The sequence below is a fragment of the Canis aureus genome, chromosome 22 (genome assembly GCF_053574225.1).
Source record: "Canis aureus isolate CA01 chromosome 22, VMU_Caureus_v.1.0, whole genome shotgun sequence".
In the NCBI taxonomy this organism is placed as follows: domain Eukaryota; kingdom Metazoa; phylum Chordata; class Mammalia; order Carnivora; family Canidae; genus Canis; species Canis aureus.
In genome coordinates, this window is record NC_135632.1 from 24,859,150 (window position 1) to 24,879,808 (window position 20,659).

Here is a 20,659-nt window from a genome sequence, read left to right on the forward strand (position 1 = left end):
CATGGAGAATAAATGGTTACCTCAGAGGCTTTGTCTAGAAATTAAAATCATCCTTTATTTCTACCTAAACTCCTATCTGAAAGATATACTACATTCAAATAAAGTGAGTCATAAATCTTAACTAAAATCACCTTTTTCCCCGGTGGTCCAGGATCTCCCATTGTGCCATCCCCTCCAATGCATTTGCAGAACAAACAGCAGCATGTCCTTTCAGCAACATTAACCTTGGGGGAGCATAAGAAATACATTACATTGGGTGGCACTGCTTCCCAAATCACACAGAGGAGATCAACGTTGTCATTCAGACTTCAACCACAGTTTCAGAAACCTGTTCCCCATTAAAGTGACGGTGTTCCAGAGAGAGTGCATGTGACATTCTTTAGCTGCTATCCTTCCTTCTGTGGTCTGCATTCTTCACTGTATGAACACTTGAGAATCAACTCAAAGAGGTTTATTTTTTTACTTTAAATTTTAGGTAATTAAAAAAAAAATTAGGTAATTACCCTACAGTGCAATATTGGTTTCTGGAGTAGAATTCAGTGATTCATTACTCACATACAACACCCAGGGCTCATCATACCAGTGTCCTCCTTAATCCTATCACCCATCTAGCCCATCTCCCACCCACCTTCCCTCCATCAACCCTGTTTGTTCTCTCTTGTTAAGAGTCTTTTATGGCTTGTTTCCTCAAAGATGTTTCTGTATTCTATTCTGAATGCTATTAGCGTAGCCATGGCCAGTTCATTGCATACTAATTTATTAATGTAATCTCCTGTTCTCACCCCATCCCGGCATTGACCATGGTGTTGCTGATCACCTCTTATAATTCTGCCCCCAATATTTTGTTCAATAAGATGAATGCTGTTTTTCCCTTTCCCTGTTTTGTGAAATCTTTGTATGCTAGAGGATTTAGACAATGTCCGATGTCATACTGTTTGGAATGAAGTCCAATGGTAAACATTTCCAGAAAAGTTTGCATGTGACAGGATTTCAAAAACACCAGTTACACAGCCAGTGTTTCCAAAACATTTGGAAGGATGGGGGAGTGGGGAGAAGATTCCCTTTATACCCTGGCCGAGAAACCATATTACATATTGATAAATGTCAGAATCAGAATTTTATCCTGAACCTAGTCATCCTCTGAAAAACAGACATATTCCACTGCATTTTTACAATTAACTCACAAGATTTATTTTTAGGAAAATTCAGTTTGCAGTAAACACAATGTTTGGCCTTAGTGGGGTAGAATCAATTTTTCTGTTGAGAAGTTTCCCATCAAAATTCTAGTGTGATGAAAAATGAAAATCTTTTGTTATAACAATCATTTAGCAATTGTGCTTTTGTGTTTATTATATGTTCCTTTTCAGCCATTAGAAAAAAATTTTCCCCTGAAGATGTCAGAAAAACCAATAAAACTTCAAATGTGTGAAATCAAATAGCAAACTGGATTCTGTGATTTTCTATTAGATAATACCAATTTTCTTTAGATCACTAAAACCCTACAGCATTAGATCTTTTACTATTAACATTAAAATTGATCTATTTCTAAAATTAAGTTTTATTTGACAGTATAGCATGGATGTGATATCTAAACACTGACACGCTTGTTTTGAAGAATAACTTCCTCTATGAATTACCAATACAGATTTCAGAGACAGAAAAAAATAGAAAAAAAACCCCAGACATTTTATAAAAGAAACATAGTCTTCCCATGTAGAAAGAAATTTCAACAAAACTTGCATAATTCAAGAATATGGAAATGCAAATACATGCAAATGCTACAGGTGAAAAACAGCAGGAGCCAGCATGTTATTGGAAAGTGTCTCAATGTGCTGATTTTAGATCTTATAAATCATAAGCAAATTACAGATTATTAGCCAGTTATTAAGGTGAAAGTAATGCCACATAACCTGCTAATCCTTCACCACTCTAGTTTGAATCCTTGTACATTTCTGAAAGAAATAGGACTGGGATGCATCCATATAGATGTTAGGTTCTAAAAAGAGTTCACAAGGCAAACATCTCAGTGGAGACATTTACAAAACTTTAGATCACACACACAATACAAGATAAGGGGAGGTCCATCATTGTGTCGCTCGTTTTATCTCCATCATTGTGTCGCTCGTTTTTCCTCCAACATTGGGTCAGGTTGCTCTTTTTTTTTGGTTGAACTCCAACTGCAACTGGCTCTCTGTTACAAGCCATTTGCAGGGAAGATACACATCTTAAACACCAGGATTATACTCACTGTGGTGAGCTGGGACACTTAGGATCCACAAGGGATGTGAAAATCAGCTGGCGGAGGGGGCAGTGGTTTCACCCTGTAACCCCAGATTCCCTCAGGGGCTTACACTCATTGACTTAATTTGGACAGGATTGTCAGGCTATTAATTTCTTCCCTTTTTTGCCAAGCAAACTAATTAAACATGCTTTGACAAATCTCTACCATGTCACTTTTTTTTTTTTTTTTCAAAACACCCTTATTTAGGCTGTTTGCTAATTCAGAAAAGCCTTTTATTTCACTCCCAAGTGAACAAAATTAGTTCAAATTTGTAAGCATGAATATTAAAACTATATAGAAAACAAATAGAAAATTAAACTCACCAGACTTGTCTAAGTAACTTACCAGTAGCTTTGACAGTCGGCTCCCAAGGTCTCTCATTCCAATAGTGAGCTGCGTCCTGTACTCAAACCCTTTCCCGAATTCAATGTAGAGAAGATCAGCCAGGTCACTTGAATCAGTGGCTCCATCCAGGGCAACAGTTATGAGGGCATTCAGGCCTATCCAACACAGTTTACAATTCTCTGAGGTGGGTTTGGCTAGTTTAATCTTTTTGCATAATGTATCTAAATTGTTATTCTAGGAAAACAGTTGTAAGAGGAACACTCATTTTATTGTCTACTTCCCCCAAGCATGCAATGTAAAAGGGACAAGTGGCTAGACTATCCGCGGAGAACAAAAGAAATTCCATTTTTCAAAGCGAATTAAATTGGAGGCAGGGGCTATTACAACAGAACTCCCAGTTCCTGGAGGATTTCGAAGTGAGATATGGTGATTTTAAAAGGGTCCACAGAGTATACCAAGATGCGGAGGAATTGATATATTGAGAAAGCAAATGTTCTAAATTTTTGCTATTCAAAGGAGGGCCCTTGGACAGCAGCACTTGCATCACTTGGGAACTTCTCAGAAATATAGAATTACCTATAGAATCAGAATCTGTATTTTAATTAAATCACTGCAGGACTTATATGCACATTAAAGCACAGCTATAAGGACCTCATAAGGATTTGGTATTCCAGTTGGAATTATAGTTAAGTAAGAGACCTCTTGTAAGGCAACTGGAAACAAATGACATATAATCATTCAGAGCTGTGGCTCAGAATCTTTGGAATTTTATAGACCAGAATATTTCAAAGAAAACTTTTAGGGACTAACAGAGGGCTTTTGACTACTTAACAAAGTATTAATTGATATGAACATGAAATGATAAAGTACTGATTGATATAAACAGGAAATGATAACAGTAACAACCCTAGCAATCATTATGGTGCAAAAACCAGAGTAACAACTGTGCTCTCATTTATTAATAGTTACTATGTGCTTGGAAGTTGGTGAAGTGCTTTCCATGCATTAACTTACTTGTAAGATACAAATACAATTGTATGGGTGAATAGAATTATAGCTGTATTTTATAGATAAGCGAACTAAGGCTTGGAGAGGTTAAATGACTGGCTCATGTGGTATTTTTAGGTTTTCACAGGAACAGCCTGATAAAGCCTACAATCAAAGGATATTTCCAGAACAAAGATATACTAAGGACATAAACAGGGTAAGGAGCAGTCCTAAAATTGAATAAATTTAGCTTTATAAAAACCTGACTCCATTGGCATAAGTTTTCTCACTTCATTATGGATGAGTGAAGAAATCCTTAGATGGGGGGCTTGGAAGCCAATGGACTAGAATAAAGAAACGTTCACAGACCTAAGAGTTAAGAATGACTTCTAAGTGTATGCATGATTCTGAATGAATGATTTTGGGTGAGAGGAAGAAAAGAATGAAAAAGTTTCAGAGACACACTGAGGAGGCTCAAGGTCTAGGAGAGGAAAACAGAGTGGTTGACTGAAGTGGAATAAAGGAACATCAAAGAATAGAGTGACCAACTCGACCTGATTTACCAGGACTTCCCTGGTTTTAATGCTGTTATCTCTGGCTTGTCTCAAACAAACAAGGCTTTAGTCACTCTTCCAGGAATGACAAGGAGAAAAGGGATGGTGGAGTGGGCTGGGATAGATAATGAGGAATGCTGAGTTCAACAAAGGAGTTTACTGATCAAGAGAAGGCACTCTAATGGATCTATTTAAAAGGGGGGGGGGGGGGAATCTTACATCTGATTTTTCTTGTAAGTTCCAGGAAATGTAAAAATTTAAGAGTTAGGAGAACCATGGGATTGTTGATTTGCAGGAAATATGCGTATAACTATTATTTGTAACTGCTTTTCTCAGGATGCAGGACTCCGATCCTGTTCCTTTCAGACTCATCCAACAAGTCAAAATATCTCAAATATAATTCCTAAAAATAAGCTAAAGATTTCAAAAATTGAAATAAAAGAATCACTGAGAAGAATCTACAGCACTAGATTAAAAAAAAAAACTCAAACCCCAATCCATATGGATCAGTTATTTTTTAAATTTTTAAAAAAGATTTTATTTATTTATTTATGAGAGACAGAAAGAGAGACAGACAGAGACATAGGCAGAGGGAGAAGCAGGCTCCATGCCAGGAACCTGACGCGGGATCTCGGGACTCCAGGATCACACCCCGGGCTGAAGGCAGGCGCTAAACCGCTGAGCCACCCAGGTGTCCCAGTATATGGGTGAGTTATCAAGCCACATCTACCACTCAGTATCTTTTTCTCTGGGTCTCCTCTTGTTTCATGATGAGTGCATAGTTTATACATAGATATATCTGGCCTTAAATTAGAGAGGCTCTCCTAGGATAATGAATGATAGGGCCAAGCAGCAACTAAAATTATGTATGTTTAAATATAGTAAGCCAGAGTTAAAGGAATGCCTTGTTCATATAGAGAGCCATTTAACACTTCAAAAAACATTATGGCCATCATCCCTTTATCTCTCCCATTCAAAGATTCTGAATTTTTGAGGATATTAAAAATCCAGCTTCTGGGCAGCCTGGGTGGCTCAGCGGTTTGGCGCCACCTTTGGCCCAGAGTGCGATCCTGGAGTCTGGGGATCGAGTCCCACATCAGGCTCCCTGCATGGAGCCTGCTTCTCCCTCTGCCTGTGTCTCTGCCTCTCTCTCTCTCTCTCTCTGTCTTTCATGAATAAATAAATAAAATCTTTAAAAAAAAAATCCAGTTTCTGAAGTTGAAACTCATATACTAGTTTTTCCTTGGGAGTTGGGAAAAAGAAGGTTAGTCTTAGAAACTGAGTGTTTCAAGGGAAGCTTCCTGGAGAAAATTCTTATGTTGTCTGCAAAAGATATACCTCCCCCCCCCCCCCCCACACACACAAAAGCTGAAATTAAAACAAAACAAAACCCTACCCACCCAAACTGAGTACTCTAGGGTCTTGTTCTCAGTCTCAATATCTCCACTCTAGATTAAAAAAAAAAAAAAAAAAAAGAAAGAAAAAACCAAGACTTGAAAGAATAAAGAGAGCAGGCAAAATAAAAATTTTTGTTTTTCAGCTGTAAATATTGCTAACTTTGCACTTTGAATAAGATTGAGGTGAGAGAACCAAACAGAAAAGACAGATCCACGCAGCTTCTAGTAACTAACCTGGGAGTAGCCTAAGCAACTGTCTTAGGCCAGGTTCCCTAGAAGCAGAGCCTGAGAAGGGATTTGGATGCATAGAATTTACTGAGGAAGCACTCTTAGAAGAAGGGGTAAAGAAAGCAAGATAGGGCAGGGGAAGGAGCTGAGCAAGATAGGGTTTCAGGCAGACTAGCTTCAGCCTAATCTGATGGGGAACTCTGGAACAAAAATTATACCACAGAACTGGTGCCATTTTGAGGTAAAGGTCCAACTCCTTGTACTCCACCTGCTGCCTTGGGGTGGGGTAGGGAATAACCTTTCAGGTGATGTAGCTTCCACCAGACGACAGCAACTCTTCAGAGAAAGGAGAACCTGTGAATTTCTAGCAGCCAACAGACACAGTAGCTGGAGGATGAGGGAACTTGCTCAGAAAGGGGGTCTTGGTGGGGACACCAATAGCATCCACTTACAGGAAGGTATTTCTATTCTTAGTCAAACCAGAGCATATGGATTCATTTTTCTTCCACTGATTCATATTTTATAGGAACTGACAATAAGTCAGACCGGGCATTGCTTCCTAAAGTGAAAAGTTCAGTGCCAGTGTTTTAAAAACTCCTAAGCACCATAGTTGGTCCATCTGTGGTCTGAAGGAATAACTAATTAGAAAGCTCCAAAACATGAGTAGACTTGTCCAATAATAATGCCTGTGATTCTGGAAACTATAACAGTGTCAGAAGAAAATAGTCCATTTCTCCTATTCCTTAGTCAAGGGGAAATACACTGTTCACTTCTGTAGTGACTAAGTAAGTAGCAATCTTAGATAATGTGGGCCAAGGGAGACAGGAACATTCTCCAGGAAAGCTTAGGAAGAAGAAACAGAGTGATATAAGAGAAAGGGTAGGATCTTGTATTCAGGGCTGTTTCACATACATAGTGTATGAAGAAAAAAAGTAGATGCCAGAATGTTCTGAGAGCTCATTTGCTCTCCCAAGTGCATATTGGTTGACAAATTCAGGGTTATTTAAGTGCTTGAAAACTTATGAGCCAGAATGGAGTTCTGAGGTTATAAAGTCAGTAAACACTCTTTTCCCACTCTTCCCCATGCTCAGTACCTTCTTTTCTAAGTTCATCAGATTTTTGTTCAAGCTTTTCAGTGTCATCATCCAATCCATCTGAAAATAAGAGAACCACCTAGGAAAGTATTTAAACAGAAAAATGAGTAAAAAGGATATCATCACAACCATAAACCAGCAGATAAAATAAAACTAGCTTACCTTTCCTCGAGCAGCTGATTTATTCTGAAATGCATCCCACAGAGAACTCAAGAGATTTGCATTGAGTAGAGATGGTCCTTTAACAGTTACATCCTTCAAGCTGTTCAGTATGTTTTCACTATAGATCTCAAACTTGGGGGAATATTTTTCCACAGCATTCGTCACTTGAAAAGCCACGCTAACTTGAGTCTCTGTGCCCACCTCACAGCTTACCCCATTGAGGGAGCTGATGGCACGTAAAAGGTCTTGAAGGTAGGTTTCTATCCAAGACTGACCTTCGAGCAAAGTTTGCCCATTCTCATGAGTTGACATGTCAAATCCCACCACAACATCGACAAAACAATCTAGGGTTCAAGGGAAAAGTATATCTTATTAAATCAATAAAGACCTTTATTTGGCTTGGATGCCATATTTGAATCAAGATATTTGAAATTCTTATTTCTATCCCAGTTAGAAAGTTGGAAAACAAGGAAGAACATGACTGAATAAAGGAAAAGGCTTAGTATCACTTTTATAACTTATAAAATTTTAAGCATAGTTTTTAACTGGTATAAATCTAGATGATTTTGTAATGGAGTTCTGAAAGACTTTATTGTGGCCCCTGAAAAAGCCATGCAAAATTATTTAAATATCTAAAGTTATATGTGGAAATCTTAAGAGTCTGAAATAGCAAATTCATATCACGCTACCTACCTATTGAGGTCATGTGACAAATACTAAATTACAACTATAAGGAAAATATAAAAATGTTTAAATAGTCATATAGAAAAAATAAATCACAACGGACTTGTCTAAAGGAATGACTATGATGATCTATCTCTCTAAAAACAACCTCTGATTCTTCTTGTTTTCTAATATCCACTCAGAAAAAAAAAAAAAAAAAGGAAAAAAGAAAAACTCCAAGAGATCCTTTGGGATCTTGCTTAGTTTATGTCTAAAATGGCATTGCCTTTAGAGCATTTAGGAAGCTGAAGCCATTGCCATATGGAGATTTAAGAAATACCTACAATGTTTTCGCATTTAGAGTGCTTTGCTTTTATCCTTATTAAGGCCAGGGACATGTAAACATTTTTTTTTTGGGGGGGGGGGCATGTAAACATTGGAGAAACTACAGGTGACTTGATAATTTAAGCTGAGTCTCCTAAAGGGGAGATAATCAGAGAAGGATTAAGTGATAGTTCATATGCACTCTTCTTTCCAGAACTTTTAGGTTGGCTAAAAACTTCAACTTTCCCAGCAAATTCAGTTGGATACAACTTCAGCAAATTTAATTAGCTTGCTTGGTGTAAAAAAACAAAAGTTGGGGGAGGTGGTGGCGGAATGTTTATTTTTAGTTTACTTTGTTCAGATAAGCAGTTTTTCAGATATCTATTGTGCAAATTCCCACCTATACTATCTCCAGATACACTGGATATGTCTGACACATAAATGTCATTGTACATCTGCAAGTCTTTGAAATCAAAATGTCACTTTCAAATTTTAAATTAAGGGCATTAGCTTGATTCATTTTTCTCCCCCCCCCCCACCACCACCACTTTATCGTGATTCATGTTTAGTGAGAGGGAGAAAAAAAGTTGGGTGAAGGAAAATAAATCCTAATCTGTAACCAATTTTCACCATGACATTTGAGGTAAATCAATGTTATCAAAACATCTGAAAGAGGGGTTTTATTTAGTTTTTCTTTATTATTTTGCTGTAGGTAAAAAAATCTCAAAAAAATATATATCTCCTCTGATATTTGGAAAGGGAAATGAGAAAGAAACTAGTCAGAAGGAAGCATCAGAATATGTCCTTTTTAAAATTCCTCTTGAATCAATATCCCTTCGTTTCTATCTTGAGATTAAAAGTGTCACTCTTGAATGTACATGGTTTTAACCTCTGAACAGAAAACCATTCAGTAACCAAACTTGGTCACAGCCTTCGAGGAAAACAGTCTCTTGTGAAAAACGAACATTGGCAGAAATGCCAAATATGTCATTGAGTGATCCTGGGGACTATCCCCTCAAGTTTTTGTCTAGATTACTAAAATACAAACTCTAGTCAATAATTCTTTGTGTTTATTTAACTGATTCAAATAGACAAATGATTCCATAATAATGTGATCAAATGAATAAATTTGAAGAACAAGTCCAGAGTTGGCAACTATGTGTCTAAATTCAATTAGAGAGATGAGGCCATATTAATCAAGTAGGCTCTCTTGGAGGGAAGAGTCTTACTAACTCTACAGAGACAGCTGCCCTCAAATCAGGAGGCTTTCAGAGCTAACCAGACATAGGGATGGTATTGAATGTGAGCTGGGGAGAAGGCTAACACTGGATTTCCAAAGAGAAATAATGAAGGATTAACCTAGGATAGCAGGAGGTGTAATAAAAAAGTGGTGATAAATGCAGGACAAATTAAGAAGGGAGTCCACAGGACTGGCTGTAGAGGGTGATAACAAGGAGAAGCAAAACCGGTGTTTTGAGCTTATGACTTATCCTCACAAACCACAGTGTGGAAGTCTGGATGGAGAAGGTCTTTAAGTGGGAAAGCCCAACATTTAATTTTGGTCACGGACTGGCCAAGATGCTGCTGCCGCTAGATAACTTTTGGCAAGTCTCTTACCCTTTCTGGGTATCGATTTTCTTGTTTAGAAGAACAAGGCTATATTTTCCAAAATAAAAATAAGGACAGAGTGAATTGGACTAAACAGGTAGTCTTACAGTTTCCTGCCAGATCTAAAAGTGCATTTTAGTTAACTGACTTATAAAGTTCATAGAGTTGATGATGGCAGAGTCTTAGTATTAAGAAATACTGTCAAGAAGGTAGAATGTAATAGATTAGAAAACAATTCTTAAATACTTTAACAGGAAAGTTGGGCTATTGGCAGTTATTGGTTGGGATAAGAGAAATTTGCTTAGGGCCTTTGAAAGAAGGGGTATCCTAGATGGAAAAAAAAACAATGATTTAGAAAATATGTGGTGTAAGAGACCCAGTTTATGTATATCCCAGATTTGCTGCCTCCTCCCCACCCAGCTCTGGACTTGGACATTTACCCATTGGATAGCCTCAGCTGCCACCATCATCTGATCTCCCAAAAGTGTGCAGGGAAGCTTTGTCATGGCCTCCATCATCCTCAGGGCAGGAGGGCCATGATGACTCTGCTTCTCATGTCCAACCCAACTGAACTCACAGGAACTCTGGCTGCTTCTACCGCTTCTACCTCTTCTACCACTTCTAGCCCCTGTCTAGTTTTCCCCAAAGTGCTGATTAACACAACACAGTAGGGTAGGAGAACTAATTCTCTAGGAAGGTAAACTCTGATCAATGAGAGGCAGTAGTTGGGAGGAAACTGGCAGATGGATACATCTATGCGGTGGTTCCACACAGCTTCCTTGGTGATATTCTGAATGACTTATGCACAAATTATGCTCTCTCAAGAAGCTGTAGCAAGCCTAGTAACATGTCATCTTGTATTTATTTTTTCTCCTTTCCTGTATCACTTCCCTTACACTCACTCTTTCTTCCCTGGGATTATACTCCCAAAGTATTAGCACCTAAATCATTAGCATATAAGCTTTGTTTTGAGTTCCATTTTCTAGAGAACCCAATTAAGACAGAAACATAAGGAGATCCTTATAAAGGAAAGTTGGAAACGACCATCTATTTTTGCCTTTTTGTTCCCTTACATTCCTTGAATCAAATCCTGAATAAAATCCTCCCCTGGACTAGCCTCTCACTTAACTCTCCTCTTTGATACATCTACCCATGATGATGCAAATGATAAGAGGTACTACTGATTCTTTTGCTACCTAATCATGGCTCCATTAAAAAGGCAGCATTACCATGTCCTGAACACTGCCCACTATCTTCTCTAGATGGTCAGAATAGCCAGGCTCAAAGAAAAATCAGGAAAATAAACATGAATGAAGGTAAAAAAAAAGACTTGGACGTTTAGTTGCTTAAGAGAATTTGTTATATGTGAAAATATTAAATTTGAATATAGCCCTCCCTGAACTGTGGCATAAATATTAATGTTCCTAAACCAGGGAGCTCTTGGTAACTTATTCTTCTGTGAACTAACCCCATGACTCCATGTATTTCTGTATTTATAAGATCATTACAGGAAATCCTCTGCAACACTCCATGGTAGTTACTAATAGTCTCTACATACTGATCATGCACTTCCCATTCATTATCTCACTTGTCCTTACAAAAGTGTTAAGTGGAAGTTCTTCTAATCTTCATTTTGCAGAAGAGGAAACTGTGACTTAGAACAACTTGCCAAGGTCTCACAGTTATTATTGTGGATCCCACACTTGGGATAGCAGATCCAGGCTTGTCTGGAGTTCATATGCTGAACGACCTCAATCTTATTTTACCACTGCCTGGGTGGCTAGTGTTGATCATGCAGGTTACAAGTTTTTCTACTAGATCTTGATGTTAGAAGCCATAGCTACTCTTAGCAGCAAGTGGTTGTGGGAACAATTTCAAAATACAAAATTATGATGCCTTAACTTCAGCTATTAATTGGTAAAGCACAACACTTAGGCACTAGTCCTTTATGATATCAGCATCAGATAGCCTAGACAACAACTCTATCGAGAAAATAAGCAGTTTAATTAAATAACAAAAAAATGGGTTGGAGTCAGACAGACCCAGGTTTCAAAATTTGTTATCTGTTTCTTTCTGTAGGATCTGAGCCATGTTACCAATATTCCTTTGAAACCTAGTTTCCTCATTATAAATTGGAATAAAAATGAAAATCATATAGGGTTTTAAGAGAAATTAATCAAATAATGAATTTAAAATGCTTAGAGCACCATGCTTGACCCTTCACAGATGCTCAAGAAACACTGATTCTTAGTCACTTCCCTCATTTCTCTATGCAGCTGACCATCTTTTCACACACACTGAATCATAGTATACGATCAGGGAAACAGATGATTTAACTTCACAAATGAGAGAAGAAAGGGTAGTCACTTGTCCAGAGTTATACCTATTTTATTTTTTATACCATTTTAATAAGAAGCAAAGCTAGATGTATAAGCTCCAAGTCTGATTTGCTCTGAATCATACCAAACTATTATTGGATTTCCTGGACTTGGGAGTTTATAGTTTAAGAACTGATATTTTCCTATAGGAGGACTGAAGAATCAACCTCTACCTCTGAAACCAACAATACATTATATGTTAGTTAATTGAATTTAAATTAAAAAAAATTCGCTAACATGAAAAAGTACATACACGGGAAGAAAAAAAAAAAAAAGAACTGGTATTTGCTAGGATATCTGCACATGCCTTTAGAGCTTTATCAGCATTCATTCCAGCATCATCAATCCTCAGCCCACAGCTCAGCTACAAAGGCCTCACATTCTTGTTTGCTGCAGTAAAGACTTCAAGTTTATCTTGATATAGAGTACTTTTATTTATTTACTTTTACATTCATGACTATTTTCTTTAAAGAGAACTTACTACTTGGGAGTGCATACTCCTGGTTTTCATTTTCCACATGGTTTTCTTTCACACTCTCAAGTAGAGATTAGATGATTCCAAGATAATTTTCTGCCTAATAAGTGGAGATGGGTATTTCATGTGAAACAGGAAATTAGTGTGGAAGGTTTGGCTTCAGTCACCAGACATTCCAAAGTATGGGGATATCATGAAGCAGGATTTATGAAGACAGTAGTCCTAATCAATGACAGGACTTTTAACCTTTAGCTTATACATTAGGTTCTACAAAGGGTTTGAACTTATAGTTTAGAAGAGCATTTTGGGGGAGAGAACTGTTGATGTGTTGGACGGGGTCTTACTACCTGCACACATACATACACATAAAGTGGAAATTGCCTCCTTTCCTTCTAAGTCAGGTAAGTGGAGCTTAAAAAAAGAGCTCAGAGATAAGACAGGCCTAGAAATTCTAAAGAATGAGCCACAGGATGTACACTGCTCTCTCTGCAAAGAAGAGGTGGCCACTTTGAGGGCTATAACTTATTTACTGGGGCAACTGATAATTGTAATTGTTTCCATGTTGCTGATGCACCCACATGTAAGAAGGAGCTATCATGGACCCCTCTAATCTCCATTCCAAGAAGGCTAACTGGAGGGCCAAAGAGATGGCAGTAGAATGAAGGCATCACCAGATGCTCAGAGGCTGAGGAAGGCATAAGGGACATCTGGAATTGAGACAGGTTTACCTTTCTCAAAGGAACTATAGTTGAGAAATTCTCTGACAAATGTACTTCGCTGGGGATAGAGGTGATGGAAAGCAGGAGGGGAAGTCTTTGGAAGACCCATGAATGGACCCAGATTTAGATATGGACTACGGTCACAGAAAACCGATTCTTGACAAGCATCATCAAGGAAGAACTTTTCTGTACTTCCTTAGCTCTTCTCCCTTCCCCAACACATTCTGAAGAGGCCAGAAATCATGGCTAGCAACAAGAGGGCAGGGCCTAAGAGAAGGGGGTAGAAGTGATAGGTGGGTAACAATGGGTAAAATGCCAACCATGTGTGGCCTCCCCTGTCATGCTGGGTGAACTGCCTGTGGGAGGCTAGGAAAGTGGAATAACCTTGAATGAAGTTTTTAGTTTTAACGGTTACCCTTTGATGGACATACTAATCACCAAGAAAAGGTTCACTTATTTCTTGAAAGTGAGTAGGGGCAAGGGAAGAGCTGGCCTCCATGAATAAATTTAATGGATCAGTGGTAGACAAAAATGAAGTGACTTTACTTTGAGGAAGCATGACACCTGGGATGAAATTATAAAGTTTAAATATTCATTTTCTCATTTAATCTTGACAATGATCCTTTGAACTAGGTGCTGCTATTGCTCACATTTTATAGATGAGAAAATTAAACTTAGAAAAGTTAACTAAGGAACTTGTCCAAGAAAAAAGTGGCCATTGAACAAGGATTTGTAGCCAGGCTCTCTCCAGAGCTGCCTGCTAGAAACCAGATAGCTTTCCTCTTCCTGGTGAAAATCTAGTTTATGTTTACCACAGGTAGTTACACAAAACCACAGGCAACCTACTGGGCACATCTACAAAAATTAGAAAAAAAAAAAAAAAAACACCCCTCTTTAAAGACCTTTCCTTCATCTGTTAGAAAATGTCAAAATAGATTAACTTTGAGGTATTTTCTAACAGCTGTAGTAAAAAGTTTCCTAATAAAAGATAGAAATCTCTGGGGTGCCTGGATGACTCAGGGGTTGAGCCTCTGCCCTTTAGCTCAGGTCGTGATCCCCGGGTCCTAGGATTGAGTCCTGCATTGGGCTCCCTGCATGGAGACTGCTTCTCCTTCTGCCTATGTCTCTGCCTCTCTCTGTATGTCTCTCATGAATAAAAAAAAAAAAAGCTAGAAATCCTCAGGGTTGTTCTATACCACAGCACTTGGCAGCTTGAAGGCCCTATGGCCGGGCAACCAAAACCTGTCAAGTAGTTTACTTCTTTGAGACATGGTCTCTAACCTCTGAAACCAATGAGGTCGTAAACAACGGCCTTTCTCTTTTGCAAAGGGGGCATGCATTCCCAGAAGTGGGGTGGGGGTGGTGTGTGTGAGACAAAGGCTCACAGCTGTCCTGTTTTTCAATCCACAAGTCACAAAAAATTACTTGATGACTGAAAAGTTCAATCTGAAATCCAGAGGCACAAATCTAAATTCTCCTACCAACCCCTGGGGATGTAAATAGAGCTTGAAGAAAAAGTCAGCAAAGATAGGGAAAGAAAAAAAATATGAAGGACGCATTAAATACTTACTGCTCTCACCCCCCGAGGTACAGATGTTGCGAACTATCCTTTTCTTGACCTTTGTCAGTTCATCAAAGTTATGAACCGTCAGTTTTTTATCTGCAGTCCCGGTGATCTGAATGAGCTGCTGGTCATCCACATCCCCAATGCCCACAGAATAAATGTCAATACCTTTGTGTCTCAGCTCTTCAGCAGCCTGAGCCACCTCGTCTTGAGACTGGCCATCTGTGAGGACCAGCAATACCTGTGGGGTACCTGCGTTTATCCGGCTGCCCATGTCTGGCCGGAAGTAATCCCCCACCTCTCGGAGTGCGGCACCGATGTGTGTGTATCCAAAGATTTGCTGGATGTTTTCAATCTGAAATGAGATCTCCTTTTTGCCTATGAAAGTTCCTAGTGGAAATTCTGGCCGATAGGTATGGCTAAACTGGGCAGCACCTATACGCACTCTGTTGACACTGACATCAAAGTCTTGAACAACAGATGCCAAGAATTCCTTCATCTTCTTGAAGTCATCTGGATGAATGCTGTTTGAACCATCCATGAGGAAGACAAGATCTACTTTTTCAATTTCACAATCTACAAGAGAGAGGAAAGGGAGTAACAACAACAAAAATCAAGTTATTTTTTCTTTCACCCAGCAAGTGCAGATTATGTGTTTGAGCTATATAGAAGTGATATTTCTGAAGATGGTTTCGTATCATATGCCAACCAATGGTCACATTAATTGAGAGGAAATAAAAACAATCAGTTCATAAAGGCACAAGCAACTCACACATCCTTTTTATGCCTTTCTTGGGATTTCCATTTGGTCTTATACCATTTTTTTCCCCTAAGATGCCAGGGAAATGGGGGTAGTGCCACAGAAAACTTGTTCTTACCTACAATGTAGCAGTAATCCCTCCAGAAAGCCCAGAGATAACAGTAGCAGAGCAAGAAAAAATAAAATAGCACACATCCATTTAGGGACTCAAACAAAAAAGACATGATCTGTATTATTCACTTGGCCTCCCTGGCTAGTTAAGCCAATCAATGATTTTCTGGTTATTATTAGGGTGAACTAAGGTTTTGAAATCATGCTTTCCAGCCTATATCTTGGCTGTTTCCCTCTTTTTCAGCCTCCTTTCTGGCACATATAGGCAAAAATCTTTACTTGAGAAAAATATTTTTGAGCAATGCAATATAGTTTAGAGATGCTTCCTTTTTATTAATACAACAAATACAAAACAAAAAGAATATGAAAGACCACTGCCAATGAATGAGTTATACTTGGCACATACTCTTATGTGTTCTTTAGCCTTCTGGTAAACATTATCATTTCCTTGAATTCCCCCAGAGATCTCACCACTGACTTGACTTAATTAATTCTCGTTAGCCTAAGATTAAAGGTATCTGGGATTCCTGCAGTTGAGATAAGCAAGGAAGAGATAAAGAGAAATATGGTAAATAGATCCTTCAGGAACTGGTTAACTCATTAAATTCTTGTTTCAAATAAAGGAAATAAATTCCTCAGTTTCATATAAAGGAAATAAAGCCCTTTAAAACACACACACACACACACACACACCCCACACCCAAGGGAGAGCTTTCAATACAAAAATTCAAGTCTACTGCAGAAGCTGACCTTGAAAGGATAGATCAAATTTTAGGCACTGGCAAACTGAGCTAAGAGCTGTCCCAGTTTTCAATAAAACCCAGACAAATTTCACTGAGAGAAAGAAAAAGGGTAGTAGCTGTCTTCTAAGGGTGCAAGGCACAGGAAAGCCAGAAAAGTTATAAAATTTTTAAAAGGAACTATACCCAAGATGTTAGATTAATAGCAATTCACTTAATAATACTTAGCATTTTTAGTAAAACACACTAAAACACACAGGACAGAAGACTTTAGGTGATGACTGCTGGATCTTGGGAAGAGGCAGAATTTGATTTATGTGAAAAGCAGAAGGAAGAAGTAGTGAGTGAAAAGGATGTGTAAACTTTGTATTCAGAGAAACAAAACCTGTTAAAAAATGATGAATTCCCCATAATTACAAGAGTTTAGGTAACAAGCAGGAAAATTGTAGGAGGTATTCCTCTTTGGGGAGGAGACCAAATGAAACAAACGTCCTTGAGATCCTTCCAACCCTGAGATTCTATAACAGTGGGAAAGTTCTAGGACAATTAGCACTCCTTTTCTCCTCTCTAGAGAACTTGCTCTGAAGGGCTATTGCTTTGGTTTCTCCCTCCCTTGGGCCTCTCATTTAAGAAAAACTTAAATGACAAACCAGGACACCTAGGTGGCTCAGTGGTTGAGCATTTGCCTCCTGCTCAGGGCGTGATCTCAGGTCCAGAGATCAAGTCCCACATCAGGCTCCACATAGGGAGCCCGCTTCTCACTGCCTATACCTTTGCCTCTCTCTTTCACATGAATAAATAAAATCTTAAAAAAAAAAAAAAAGACAAATCTTACCTACTTTTGAAGAGTTACATACACTGGCTGACACATCTGAAAATATTCCCTTCAGGCCTCCAAACGTCTCCACGAAGAAGTACTTATCACTCGATCCTGCCATAGCTAGCAGCTCCACAGGATTTGCACCGGCGATCCCCACAGCCAGGACAAGGATGCCTTTGTCCCTCAAGGCCTTGGCTGTGTCATTGAGCTTATCCGCATCGTGGGATTCCCCATCAGTGATCACAATGAGGACTTGGGGGACCCCTTTGTGCAGACGGCTGCCACGGGCTTCGGTGAACATGTGGTCTGAGAAGCCTAATGCCTCAGCAGTGTAAGTATTGCCCCCCATGGGCTGGTCCTTCTGAAGCACCGAAATCACCTCCCATTTTGTGCTAAGGTCATCCAGATAAAACAGCACCTCCGGGTCATCTGCATACTTCAGAGCCCCAAATCGGACTTGATTCTTGCCAACATCAGCTTTTTTCACCAAGTCAACCATAAAGTCTTTCATGATATTATATTCATCATGGTCAATGCTTCCAGAACTGTCAATTACAAACACAACATCCAAAACCTCAATCCGCTTGCATTCTAAAAGAGGAGGGAAAAAGGAAAACCACATGAGCTTAGCTTTGGACATCATGGAAGACTCTTCTCCCCACACCTGTGTTTTTAATTGCCAGGGTCTCCTCTCCATAGGATCAAGCTGTACATCAGAATGCCTACTCCTTGGGTAACAGTCACAATACATGTATGTTTGTGCTGCCAGTGTGTAGAAATACTCAGTAAGGTAAGCTTTTAGGACAAGGCAGATATGAAGCCAATTATAGTGGGTGGAGGAAGGGGGCAATAGTCCCAGGATCACAGAAATAAACACTTCAAATACTTTGGACTAAAAAGGAAAAATACAATTCTGTAGAAATTCTCCTGTATAAATAGCTTCTTCAACATGTGCTTTCATTTACACAAATTCATCTTTTTTTTTCTTTTTTAAGCCCAGAGATGAGATTTTATTCTTAAGATAAACCTTGGAGAAAGGACCACATGAAAATGAATTTGGCAACACTGTATATTTTTTCAGTTTTATGATAGCTGATTCTTCAAGGTTACATTTTTTCCTCTTTTAACTTTCCTGAACATTATCTGTTTTCATTATTGGGCTTCATCACAGAAATCAGCCCATTTCACACTTGGCCTAACTAAGTGGCTCTAGCATGACGCTCCTGTTAACATTTCAAACTTCGGGTCAATGGCATGGAAAAGTAAAGTGGGAAAGACCCAGTTAATACTTAATCCATTTGTGTGCAACATATTCTATCTAAAGGTGCAGAATTCCAAACTCTAACTCATTCATTCTAGAGAAGTGGGATCGTCAGATGGTTAATGATTTAATCCTTATGTAGCACAATCTCTTGACAGGCTTTGGGAAGATAGGTTCCAAATGTTAACTCACCAATTCTGGAGAAATGGAATGGCGACAGAGTAGCCCACCTCCCTAGGGGCTCACCATATTTCCTTCCACTGTCAGCCACCTGCTTGCTATGTGGCAGAGCTGTTGAAAACCTCGAGCCAATGTACTTATCCCACTGACTAGGGACCACGTTTACATAGCCATAAACCAAATTCTCAAGAAAGGCTGGCTCTACAAAAGAAGACGCTATGCCTCTCTGGCTATATGGACTGCCTTGGGGAGCCTGCCTGTATTACCCAAGGGGCTTGGGGGTGGGTAGATTTCTCAGTGTTGGCATGCTTTGAAGAGTTCAAATTTGCTCTGGATAGAATTATCAGGAAATGCAATCCACGGATATTTTCTACAGAGCATGGACCACAATCACCAAACCTTCCAGTGGAAATCGAACAGAACCATTATTTGAAAAACACTGTTCCTCCCTTTCCTCAAAACTCCATTAAGATCCATCTCCTTTAGAGAGACTTTTCAAAATGCCTCTATCATCAAGCCCCATGGATCACAGTGTAAATCAGTCCCTTCCATTTGTTGGACTTGTTTTTTTTTATCACTCACTTGACTCTAGTTTCATGGAAGGAGGAAAGGGACTCAACTATTTACTTCCTTTGAGGCATCCATTGTTCAAGTTCCCATATTATATCTCTCTTTTATAGGATATAACAACAGTGTTTTTACAAACGTTATCTCAGTTTATATAAGTACTGGTTTTCAGATATTGTAAAACAAACAAAACAAAACAAAACAAAAATTTACTTTAGATGTTAGGTCAAAGGGGAGCCATCTTGCCTAGGAGGTTATGCTCCAGCATTGCATGGTTATGTCCTTTGACTACAGTACAGAGGTTATGTCCTGTTCTGTAGCCAAAGGACACAGGTTATAGGAGGCTGACCCCTGGCCTCCAGGTGGACAGACTTCAAGGTAGAATTCATGCTCTAGAGACCCCATGGGATCCGGCTGGAGCGGTGCCCGGAGACCACCTCCTTGCTTAGCTCTTACACATGCCCTCTGTCCTGCTTTCCTTACTCCCCTTCTGAAATGCCTCTTCAATAAATCACTTCCACAAGGATCCCTGACTCAGCTTCTGCTTCCAGGGAACCAGACCTAAGATATCACCTTAATGCTCTCGCTCTACAAATGGGAAACAATCTAGGCAGACCAAAACTGTTCTGTATTAATTCGATAACTCTGCTGAGGAAAGGTGCTTTTCATAGGTAGGTTAAAACCCACTGGGATGAACATTTTAATTAAACAAGTGTATAATGTTCAAACAGTATTTTACTTAATTCCAGGCATAATGGCTAACATGGACATGTGTTTGGATAATCCCACTAGTGTATATACCCACACCTACCTTCACGGGGGCTGCATATTCCAAAAACAAGATCATCTTCAATGTGTTGCAGAATATCAAAATTCTCAACATAAAAAACCATCTCCGGCCTCCCGCTGATTTCCTCGAGCTGAGTGACATTGGAACCAAACACCCCCACAGAGTAGATAATTATGCCTTCTTGTCGAAGTGCTACTGCTGGGTCCTTGACTATGTCCTGAGCTTCACCATCAGTGATGAGGATGAGAAACCTCCTGACATTGGGCCGGGCCCCTTTGGCAGGGCTGAAGTACTGAGAAACGAAGGTCAGGGCACTACCAGTCAAGGTGGTTTCCCCAATGTGAGCCATCCGGTCTATTGCATTTGAAATTTCGTTTTGGGACATATATCTGTTGAGCTGGAATTCCTCCTTATTGACGTCACTGAACTGGACTACGCCGATCTGCACTCGATCTGCCCCAATCTGAGATTTGCTCACCAGGTTTTTCATAAATGTTTTCATTTTGATGAAGTTTTCAAGTCCTATACTGCCAGAACTGTCCACCAGAAACATGATGTCTGCTTTCATCTCTTTGCATGCTGTGTGGGAGAAGGCAAGATGTTTATTCAAGTTGACTTCAGGTCAAAAAGAAAGATTAACGGTACACAAGA

At 39.2% G+C, this 20,659-nt stretch overlaps 1 protein-coding gene across 3 annotated transcripts in view; it reads right to left on the bottom strand.

The window, feature by feature from the left end:
- Positions 1–20,659, bottom strand: part of COL6A6 (collagen type VI alpha 6 chain) — a 140,637-nt gene that overhangs the window by 80,437 nt on the left and 39,541 nt on the right. For all 3 annotated transcript variants that reach the window (XM_077865236.1, XM_077865234.1, XM_077865237.1), the window contains exons 6-12: positions 20,030–20,587; positions 17,226–17,801; positions 14,786–15,355; positions 7,049–7,392; positions 6,887–6,965; positions 2,627–2,781; positions 132–224 (exon numbers count right to left, since the gene is read on the bottom strand). In XM_077865236.1, coding sequence (XP_077721362.1) covers positions 132–224; positions 2,627–2,781; positions 6,887–6,965; positions 7,049–7,392; positions 14,786–15,355; positions 17,226–17,801; positions 20,030–20,587 — 2,375 coding nt within the window. The remainder of the gene's footprint in view (positions 1–131; positions 225–2,626; positions 2,782–6,886; positions 6,966–7,048; positions 7,393–14,785; positions 15,356–17,225; positions 17,802–20,029; positions 20,588–20,659) is intronic.